We start from the raw sequence: 10122 nt of genomic DNA, 5'->3' as shown, positions 1-10122 counted from the left end.
TGATATTTGGACGACATACTATACTATGACACTTTTCATGATATTTGGTCGACATACTATACTATGACTTTTTCATGATATTTGGACGACATACTATACTATGACTTTTTCATGATATTTGGTCGACATACTATACTATGACACTTTTCATGATATTTGGTCGACATACTATACTATGACTTTTTCATGATATTTGGTCGACATACTATACTATGACTTTTTTTTATGAAACTTTATGTCATGCTATACCATTATCTCTACATAAAAATTTTGTTGATCACTGCCCTGCAAAAAGGGCACATACTCAAATCTGTTGGGGGTGCAAATTAATCACAGCACTGGGAAATAACCTTCATTCATTTAACCAGGCAGGTCCTTTAAGAACAGTTCTTATTTACAAAGGAGGCCTGACAAGAGCAAAAGCCTCTTGAGGGAAAAGGGTTAGGGGCTGAAATAGAACAGGGTTAGATATAAAACAGCATAACATATTAAAGGCAGTATGCAACACATATGTAGCACAGCACACACACAAACACTCATGTAAACATCACCAGCACAAACGAACAACAGCGGCAAACGCAGCAGCAGACATGTGAGACAGCCTAAAGACAGCTGAAAACAGTACATATATAACCATCCTCAGCACAAGCCCTCAACATCCAGCAACAGAATACACAGACACTTCACTTCTGTCACATCCAAAATATTTTATTCTTTCAGTTTGAGACTGGATGCAAAGGATACAAAGAACTCAGTCCTCTCTACCTATGTGCTTTGTGACATTCACTGTCAGCATATGTGCTCCAGATTGCTTTGAGCTCACGCAGTCATTTTTGTATAAATGGATTTATAAGTTACATTACTCAATCTACTGTTAAAGCTACTCTAGACATCCTGTCTGCCTATCTTTCACTTAGACAATTATATAAAACAGATGGAGTCAGAGTTCCATATTTGGGCAAAATGACCTGTAAGAGAGTGCAGCAGAAATGCATCTTCCCTCCCATGCTAGCACCCTCAAGCTGTTTTTGTTGTTGTTTTTAATTTAGTAATTGGATGCATTTTACGGATTAAATTAAAACAGACACACCTAGTAAAAGTGACATCTCGTCAGTAACAGTGACAGACGGTCTACTTTATACTGTATCATACAGTCTGAGTGTCATATAGTGTGCAGCTTTTAAGAGGAAAGTGACATTATGTATTCTGTACACATAGTTGTTGCATTACGTACCTGGAGTCACCCATCGGTTAATGGGAGACACGGTGTGTCTCCAGGAAGGGGAGGACACAGATGAAAGCCTGAGTCACTGATGGGTGTTATCCCGTCCCTCTCTACCTTCATTCCCCTCAAGACATGTGACGTCAGTGCTTTTATTTTCCCTGGACACACATAGCTTCCTCAGAGTGTGGCACCCTCAGCTTGATGAGTTTCACTCAGAGGATCATATTCTGTGGGCTTCAGAGAGATTAGATATGTCAGTCAAATCTCAAACAGCCAGGTGCCTTAACACAGGCGAGGTGATGCTAGCAGCCAACTGTCACAGCGGCAGACCACAACATGTTACACATGCAGTTTGTTTTCTGATCTACACAAGAGATAATCAGAAGAGATTAATATTGGGACACTATTTTAAGAAACTAACACAGAGAGGCCGTGGGGTCGGTTACACTACAGCAGCATCAATTCAGTATACAAGGATTTAATGCTGCAGTGTAATGTAACTTATATAGTTTTACTCACTGACTTCAGTTGTATTTCTACTTGGTGAGACTTGTTATATTTCTTCCACAACCTTTAAATGCAAATATTGTACCTCTTATTACATCAGCTGCCATTACTTTGCAGATTCTTCTCTAACATCATGAATTATAACAATAATAAAAAACGATCCAACAATGAATCCAGAGGTCAGACTCAGGAACAGCTGCAGCAACAATATTAACAGGCTCACATGTTGGTGAGACTGTTAAACTATATTAACTCATATTAATAACCATTTATTAAACCAAACATGAGACCTGCGCACCATGAAGTTTGAGATGAGGAGGATGCGTAATGCGCTCACTTCATGAAAGAAACAGCAGCGCCAACAAAAGAAACGGGCGGGCAGATGTTCACAGTTTGCTGCACTAATATAAAGATCAGCACAGTTTTCATTCATGTAGGCCGCGCTTACTCAACCTCGACAAAGAGCTGCCTTTACTACAGCTTCATTTTCATTTAGTAATTTCTACAGAAAATATGAGAGACAGGATGTAGACTTCGAGTTCAATTTCCCAAATGGAAAACTGTAAATGTGTAATAATTGTATTGATATTTTGGAGACCTTTCTCCTTATACGGAGCGGCACGCAGTATAAAAAGGGCAGCCTGGGCGTTATTGATTGGCCCACCCACTCTCGCAGAAGCTTAAGACCATACGCAGACTCCCCTCCAGCTATGTGCGTCTATCAGGGAGCCAATCCGTGGCACCAGTCTGGCTCAGTGAGTCGCTTTAAGACTATCAGTGTCATGGCACCATCACATCCTCCGACTGCTGGATCTTCCGCTGTTTCTTATTAGTGACAGTGCGCCACTAGGGGAATCATTTTACGCACGAGCACCTACAGGCACAACCCGACTGTGGCAAGCCTCTGTCCTCCTGTTGCGCCATGGAGAACTCCAGCCTGATGGGTGGCGACGTGCAAAACGCTGGCTTGATAGACTTTCTCACGTCGGACACTTTAAAACAAGTTGTGGATTTCCCAGAGGACGCTGCCATGGCTGGATTAGTGGCCAGCAGTGCTGTCTTCCTCGAAGGCAGCACATTCAGGACTGCCGCTGGAGCTGAGTTTATGGCCGTTCCGCCGACGGAATCCCCTCACCTGATGCCTGCCTTTTGGGATTCCCCGCTCAGTCACGGAATCAATGTGTTTGTGGGACTTGTTCTGTGCTTCACCATGCTGGGGCTGGGCTGCACGGTGGAGGTTAACCAGCTTGGAGAGCATATCCGCAGACCCATCGGGGTGCTGCTGGCACTGGTGTGTCAGTTTGTTATCATGCCCTTGGTGGCCTTTCTGTTGGCTTTAGCTTTCTCTCTGGATGATGTGGCAGCGATGGCTGTTCTTCTCTGTGGGTGCTGCCCGGGAGGAAACTTATCAAATATCATGTCACTGCTGGTGCACGGGGAGATGAATCTCAGGTAGATATACTGTACTCGACATGTAATGAGTATCAAGTGAACCTTTAAAACGATTTCACAAGGTTGAACTATGTTTTGCAAAAGATTATTCAGCAAATTACGCACTGAAATAACGCCGACTTTGATAAACTTTACGCACGGCTCTAATAAGTCCACACGCTTCCGTAAAGTCAGTCAGATATTTTTTGTCAAAGTTAACCAAAACGATCCAACACTGTGACCAAACACCACATTCGTGCTTTAACGCTGCGTCTTTCCTCTCCTCTCCCCAGCATCATCATGACCATATCATCCACTCTGCTGGCGCTCGTGCTGATGCCGCTGTGTCTGTGGATCTACAGCCGAGCCTGGATCAACACACCTGTGGTGAACCTCATGCCCTTCGGGGCCATCATCCTGACCCTGTGCAGCACTCTCATCCCTATTGGTTTGGGAGTTATGCTGAGATACCGCTACACGCGTGTGGCCGACATTGTTTTAAAGGTAATTTAAGAGCAGTTTCCTTAAAGTTTCCACTTAACCAATGAGCTGAATCAGTTAAATAATTAACTTTTATGTCATTTAGAAACTGAGAACTCTCCGTCAAGGAGCCCCTTTTGCGCAAAAGCGCACTGCGTAATTTTCCTTGCCTTTCATAAGGGATACGCTGACCGCAGGAACAGTGACATCAGAGACACTTTGTCCGGAAGAGCTCCTCCCTCCCGTTTCTGATAAAAGCCACATATGAGGGAGGGCCACATCAGTTACAACAGACAGTAACATCAGGCAGCAGAGATGCCTTGATGCGGATTCCAGCCCTGTGTAAAAAATGTCAATTTCAATTACATAACTCAAAATCCCTGGTGCTCTCAGAGGGCGCAGTCTTGAAAACATTTGAGACCTTTTATCATTAAAGACCCTCAGGTCAGATAAGGGAAGCTACAATACAAAAAAATAAAAAAAAAGGAAAAAAGTGTAAAAGCTATCAAGAAGGAATTCCTCCACCAAGATGGCAGATTATGCAAAGGGTGCTCTCTATGTTCAGAAAATCCCCCTCATCCTGAAATGTGTCTTTCCAGGCATCCCTGTGGTCTCTGCTGGTCACCCTTGTGATGCTCTTCATCCTGACCGGAGCGATGCTGGGGCCGGAGCTCCTGTCCACCATCCCACCCTCTGTCTACGTGGTGGCCATCCTGATGCCTCTGTGTGGCTACGCTGCAGGTTACGGCCTGGCTATGCTCTTTGACCTGCCTCCCAACAGCCGCAGGTCAGTCTCTCTGGAGACAGGATGCCAGAACGTGCAGCTGTGCACTGCCATCCTGAAGCTGGCCTTCCCTCCTCAGCTGATGGGAGGGATGTACATGTTCCCTCTGCTGTACGCCCTGTTCCAAGCAGCTGAGGCGGGCATTTTCATCCTGGCATACAGGATGTACAGGAAGAAGGTCCTGCACAAACCAGATCCCATGAAGGACAGCGAGGACACGGATATAACATACCAGAGGTTTCAGGATGATGAAGACATTGACACATCTTATGGTGCCGTGACAGTGTCTGACCCAAACACCATCATGCTGGACCCCTGTCCTCCTGATCCAACTCCTGTTTAATGTGCAAATGTTTAAAGTCACTTCTTCAGATGTAGGGGAGCAGAATAAAACCTGCACGTGGATTCAGTTTGATCGCTGTCATTGAAAACCTGGGAGACTTTGCAGGGAAAACCAGAATGTTTATCACTGACCTGATTGCTGAAAAAAAGGTGCTTTGTCATTTGCTTCATTCATTCAATTTGTCAATTTATGTCTAATATGGGATGAAAAAGCATCATAATGTTTTACATTATTGCATCAGCTAAAGCAAATCATGCCATCTAAGCAAAACAGCATTTAGTTTCACAGATGGACAGTGCTTCAGTGTGTGTGAGTGGAAGAAAGACATCTGACAAACATATCATGTTATTCATCGCAGTGCCAATCCAGTATGTGTGCTCCATAGACACAACTAAGTCTGAACAAAATGTACAATATGTGTATATTATAAAGAGTTGCATCGAGACAATAAAACGTGTATAGAAACAAAAGTAAAACCTGCATACCTTCGTCACGTGTCTGCTGTTTTTGGGGAGAGAAAATGAAAGCAGTCTCACACCTGACCATAATTAGGCCTAATGGTGAGCTCATGTTGCCCAATCTACTTAAATAGCTACACCTACTAAGCTTGGTTGGTTGAACAAAATGGCAACGTATGGTGACGAGCCAGTCGACAGCTATTTCTATTCATCTTGCAACCCTTACACGGGCCGATACCCCCGGCCTAAAAACGCTGGGTGGAAGTATAAAAGTTACCTCTCCCACTACGGGGACGCGTCGGATGCCTTCAACAACCACCAGCGCGCGCAGCTCAAGTCCATCTTATCCCAAATCAATCCAAAACTCACCCCGCGGCTCATGAAGGCAAACACTAAAGATGTGGCGGTGCAGGTGAACCCGAAGAAAGACGCATCGGTGCAGTGCTCCATCGGCCCGCGCACCCTCCTGGCCATGAAGGTGGACTTTTGGCGCAGAAGAAAGCAGCAGGAGCCGCCCGGTAGTCCCAAGGCTGCAGACGGTGTGCGTTACCCTCGCACCCTCGCCGTGTACTCACCCATCGCCTACAGAAGCGTCACCTCCTTCCTGGCCGACGACAACAACAACAATGAAGCCTCCTCCGGTGAGACGCAGACCGGAGAGCCGCCCGGTGACCCGCCCGAGGCCGCGGTGAAGAAGAGCAAAGACAAGCAGGCTGGTAAAGATGGGAAGACCGCAAAGATCCCAGATCAGCGCAAAACACCCAAGACAAAACAACAGGAGGAGAGTGAAGAGGAACAGCTGATTACAGAGGGGTCAAAGGGCAAGGCGCGTGTGCGGTTCCAGGTGAGTTGCATCACGTGCTCAGGGAGGTCTTTTCACGTCCTTTAGCTTGTTTCAGGGGCGTTTGTAGGGACTGAGCACCCTGGGGCTCAGCCTGGGGGAGCTCCCAGAGGATCCTCCCCCAGATTTTAATTTTTTGATGAACAATCTCTATTTTGAGGTTTTATAAATGCACCCTGGCACCTTTTTATTTACCACTATTTTTTCTTAACTTACTCTTTTAAACCTTAAACCTCATGTTAAAAATATTAGCAGTTGTTAGGTGCGAGGGCTCGATCAACACTGCTTGCAGCTTTAATTTTGAATGAGATTATAAATGACAACTATACTATGACTTTTTCTAACATATTTTATGATGTGCTATACTACGACTTTTTTAATCAAAATTTGACTTTGTATTTTTTTAATGGCATACTATGACTTTTTAAGTTTTTGATAACATGCTGTAGTATGACATATTTTTTTTTATGCCACACTGTGCTATTCCTTTTTGTTTTTATGACATACTAAGTTTTGAATAACATACTACAGTATGGCTTTTTGAATAAACTGTTAATGACATACTGTACTAAGAGTTGATGTCATGAGTCATGATATTATTCATGACATACTATGCTATGACTTCGTCAATGAAATTCCTAATGACATAATATACTATATTTTTAATATTTTTTGTGACATACTTCACTATGACTATTATTAATTTTCATGATATGCTCACTATTATTTTTTCTGATTTTTTTTTTTTATTGACTATACCATGATTTTTTTTTCTTTAATTTTTAATGACATACTATATGACATTTCTATTTTTTTCACGACCTGCTGTACTATGACTCTGACTATACTTTACTTTTTTTATTAATTGTGGATTGTGGTGTTAAAAATCTTAGTAGTTGTTAGTAATAAGTTGATGGACAGGCGTGCAATAGATGTCCTGTGCTCACAATATTTCACTTATCCACGTTTCGCTTGCTGAAATGTTACCTCAAAGGTCCAGGGTGTAGAATTTAGTGGCATCCAGAGGAGAGGTTACAGAACTGAAATGTCTCCTGTGTGCCAAGCGTGTAGGAGAACTATTGTGGCCGTCACGATTGGCCCGATCTAGAGCCAGTGTTTTGGATTTGTCCATTCTGGGCTACTGTAGAACAACATGGCAGACTGTGAAAGAGGACCCTCTTGAGAACCTGCATTTCCTATGGCTATTCAAAGACAGCTGGGGCATGTTGTTTGGAACCATGGGAGCTTTGGGGTATTACACATACGCAATGTAATGGAGGGCTACTGCAGACAGTGCTAGAAATAAGGCATGGTGTCGCTCAGGTGCTCTTTGGTTGCGCTGTTTTTAGCCTGTTTGCGTGCGTTCGGCCTGACATAACTTTTTGGGTACACTCAATTGGATGGCTGCTGACATACAATAAACATTTGCCTATAGAAAGCATTTGTTTATGGTCTTCGTTACAGACTTTTTCATTAATTACAGAATTTGTAATTCTAACCCATATCTTTATTTTACGTACAAAAATATTTCAACCCAAGGCTGACTGCAGGCAGTGCATGTGTTGTACCCCACTGCTATGACGTGATATGACGCCATGACTCACTTTATAACCTCCTTGGCGTTTCTTAGGATATCGAAGGCATGACCTGCTCTACTTTGCCTTACTGTCTCTGACTGGCTTACCCTGTCATTTTTACTCTAGCCAATATCACTCATCCTGCTTGAGCCAATCAAACCAAAGGCAACGAGTGCTAGTCATTCATAGGGAATGGCTAGGAAACAGAAATTCACGACCATATGTATGATGTAGATATAAATGACTTATTATTTTCAGGTGAGTACACACTGAAGAAAACATAGTAAGGAATATTATATACAATTTCTGCCAATAGATGCCCCTAAATCCTACACTCTGGGCCTGTTTTAAAAACAGAAAATAAACTCAAGATACAACCATAAAGACGACAAACTGTATGTAGATTAGCCCCCCAGAAAATAAGATATGCAGATGTTATTTCTGTCAAAATGCACTTCCTATTTCAAAGCTATTCTCTCAAGCAAAGCTTGTAGGATAAAAATTCTAAAGGAAATTTCATCCTAAAATGGACTCAGAAGTTAAGGAGAATATACAGGCATCTAGACATCCTCCTGATTCAGATACAGAAACCTTCCCTTCAAATACACTTTGATAAAAATTAATCTAATTTGGACAATGCCTTTTAAAATTGTGTCAGTAATTCACTGCCAATGCCAGACTGAACAATATAAATTCCAGTCTTGATGCTATGGTTTACATCTCCATCTTTATTGTACAAATAACCTAAATCAGAAGCTAGAATAACATTTTACATTTAATCAGCATCATAATTTTAACCAGCCAAATGGTCAGCATCTGGATATTATCTGCAAGCTTGGTGTGAGAGCTATGAAGACACTAAAATTCTTAACAGAAGACTGTAAAGATGAACTGCGCTTAAGTTGTTTTCCAGATTCGTCCACTAACACTGGGTGAATGATCTAACTGACTTGCCTTTTGTCCATCAGTTTCTGGAACAGAAGTACGGATATTATCACTGCAGAGAATGCAATCTACGATGGGAGAGTGCCTATGTGTGGTGCGTTCAGGGCACCAACAAGGTGAGCACTTTAGTCATTTGCCAATAAACCAGGGGGTCAACACTAAGGTTGCAACAGTATGAGATTTTCATGGTACGATTATCAATTTTGCATTTAAACTGTAATAATTTGAGTCATGACGTAACATTTAATAGCTACAGTATGAGATGTCTGCCCTGATAGAAGTATGTTGTGTTCCAGGTTTACTTCAAACAGTACTGTAGGAAATGCCAAAAAGAATTCAACCCATACCGAGTTGAGGACATCACATGTCACGTAAGCCCTGTCTAACTTGCTCTTTGAATTAAAATGTCCCATGTATGACCACCAAACCAAAGTCCTACTCCTTTTCCAGACTTGCAACAAAGCACGCTGTTCCTGTGCAATAACACAACGCCACGTTGACCCCAAGCGGCCCCACAGACAGGACTTGTGCGGCAGATGCAAAGGCAAGCGGCTCTCCTGTGAAAGCACTTTCAGCTTCAAATACATCATCTAGGAAGCATCTCGACTGAACTCTGCCCTGTAAACACATCAGTGCAGTAACGTCCTGTGGAGGTGCACCTTCAACTCAGTGCCACCAGATTTGCAGATGCAATGACGGCACTTTGGATGCAAAACATATATATTTGATGTTTCAAAACTTTATTTCGTGCCTGTTTTGTGTTGATGAAGTTAATGGTAAGCGCCATACAACTTACAATGTAATAAAGGGCTACCTTGCACTCAGTACTGAAGCATTCTTTTCACTCAAACTGATGTCTTGTTGGTAGTGAAAACTGAGGCAAAGAAACTAAAATATCAATGCTTGAAAGTGGTATTCAACTCAGCAACTGTCTCCTAGTTTAGCATTAAAGCTACAGCTGGTAACTTTAATGAAAATAACTTAAATATTTGCTGAACTGTCGCTTTACTGAAAGAAGTCTTCTTACTGCTTCTAATGACATTTACTAGAATCAACTTCAGTGCAACAAAAACCAGTTGGAGCTGAGGAGTCTCTAACGCAGCTAGGGATGCATGATATTGGATTTTTTTGCCAATATATAACTTATTTGGCCGATTACTGGTATGGATATATCCACTTTCTAGTGATCAAGTCTCTGCTGTAGAAGAATTAACATCACATTATGCATACATACTCTTACTGTAATGGCCCACCAGCAGATGGAGACATGAAATACAATATTTTTAATGTATGTAACATTCATTCATCGTGCAAATTAAGAAAAAGCATGTTGGCCGATACAGTGATGTGCCAATATTATTGTGCATCCCTAAATTCAGCTGTCAATCGTGGTTCATGAACTGTGATCAAACTGGGCAGCGCTGATCAAATAGGAGTCAAGATTCTTTTACTGTATTTCTGATTTCTCACATTTTTCAGAAACATATTTTAACGCACTGTTCAGCTGTAAAATGAGAGCCATGTTGGAAAT

The 10122-nt window shown here is 42.3% G+C and overlaps 2 protein-coding genes across 2 annotated transcripts; both read left to right on the top strand.

Annotated features, from left to right (window-relative positions):
* The first annotated feature begins 2462 nt into the window (after positions 1 to 2462).
* slc10a4 (solute carrier family 10 member 4) lies at positions 2463 to 5226 on the top strand. Its single transcript, XM_050054914.1, has 3 exons — positions 2463 to 3184; positions 3457 to 3667; positions 4243 to 5226. Exons 1-3 carry the CDS (start codon positions 2655 to 2657, stop codon positions 4768 to 4770), a joined length of 1269 nt encoding a protein of 422 aa, XP_049910871.1. The 5' UTR covers positions 2463 to 2654; the 3' UTR covers positions 4771 to 5226.
* A 99-nt stretch (positions 5227 to 5325) lies between these two features.
* zar1 (zygote arrest 1) lies at positions 5326 to 9415 on the top strand. The gene is made up of 4 exons (XM_050054915.1): positions 5326 to 6072; positions 8615 to 8707; positions 8888 to 8962; positions 9042 to 9415. The coding sequence occupies exons 1-4, from the start codon at positions 5395 to 5397 to the stop codon at positions 9183 to 9185; spliced, it is 990 nt and encodes a 329-aa protein (XP_049910872.1). The 5' UTR covers positions 5326 to 5394; the 3' UTR covers positions 9186 to 9415.
* The last annotated feature ends 707 nt before the right edge of the window (positions 9416 to 10122 follow it).

This window comes from Epinephelus moara, chromosome 10, assembly GCF_006386435.1.
Source record: "Epinephelus moara isolate mb chromosome 10, YSFRI_EMoa_1.0, whole genome shotgun sequence".
In the NCBI taxonomy this organism is placed as follows: domain Eukaryota; kingdom Metazoa; phylum Chordata; class Actinopteri; order Perciformes; family Serranidae; genus Epinephelus; species Epinephelus moara.
Note: the sequence above shows the minus strand (reverse complement) of the source record. Positions and strands in the feature narration are given on the sequence as shown.

What these genes read in the sequence shown, in the direction of transcription:
- slc10a4 (XM_050054914.1), top strand. Translation starts at nt 2,655, where the DNA reads ATGGAGAACTCCAGCCTGATGGGTGGCGACGTGCAAAACGCTGGCTTG. An exon ending in CACGGGGAGATGAATCTCAG is followed by an intron (nt 3,185 to 3,456) that starts GTAGATATACTG and finishes TCCTCTCCCCAG; the next exon opens with CATCATCATGACCATATCAT. An exon ending in TGGCCGACATTGTTTTAAAG is followed by an intron (nt 3,668 to 4,242) that starts GTAATTTAAGAG and finishes GTGTCTTTCCAG; the next exon opens with GCATCCCTGTGGTCTCTGCT.
- zar1 (XM_050054915.1), top strand. Translation starts at nt 5,395, where the DNA reads ATGGCAACGTATGGTGACGAGCCAGTCGACAGCTATTTCTATTCATCT. An exon ending in AGGCGCGTGTGCGGTTCCAG is followed by an intron (nt 6,073 to 8,614) that starts GTGAGTTGCATC and finishes TTTGTCCATCAG; the next exon opens with TTTCTGGAACAGAAGTACGG. An exon ending in TTGAGGACATCACATGTCAC is followed by an intron (nt 8,963 to 9,041) that starts GTAAGCCCTGTC and finishes CTCCTTTTCCAG; the next exon opens with ACTTGCAACAAAGCACGCTG.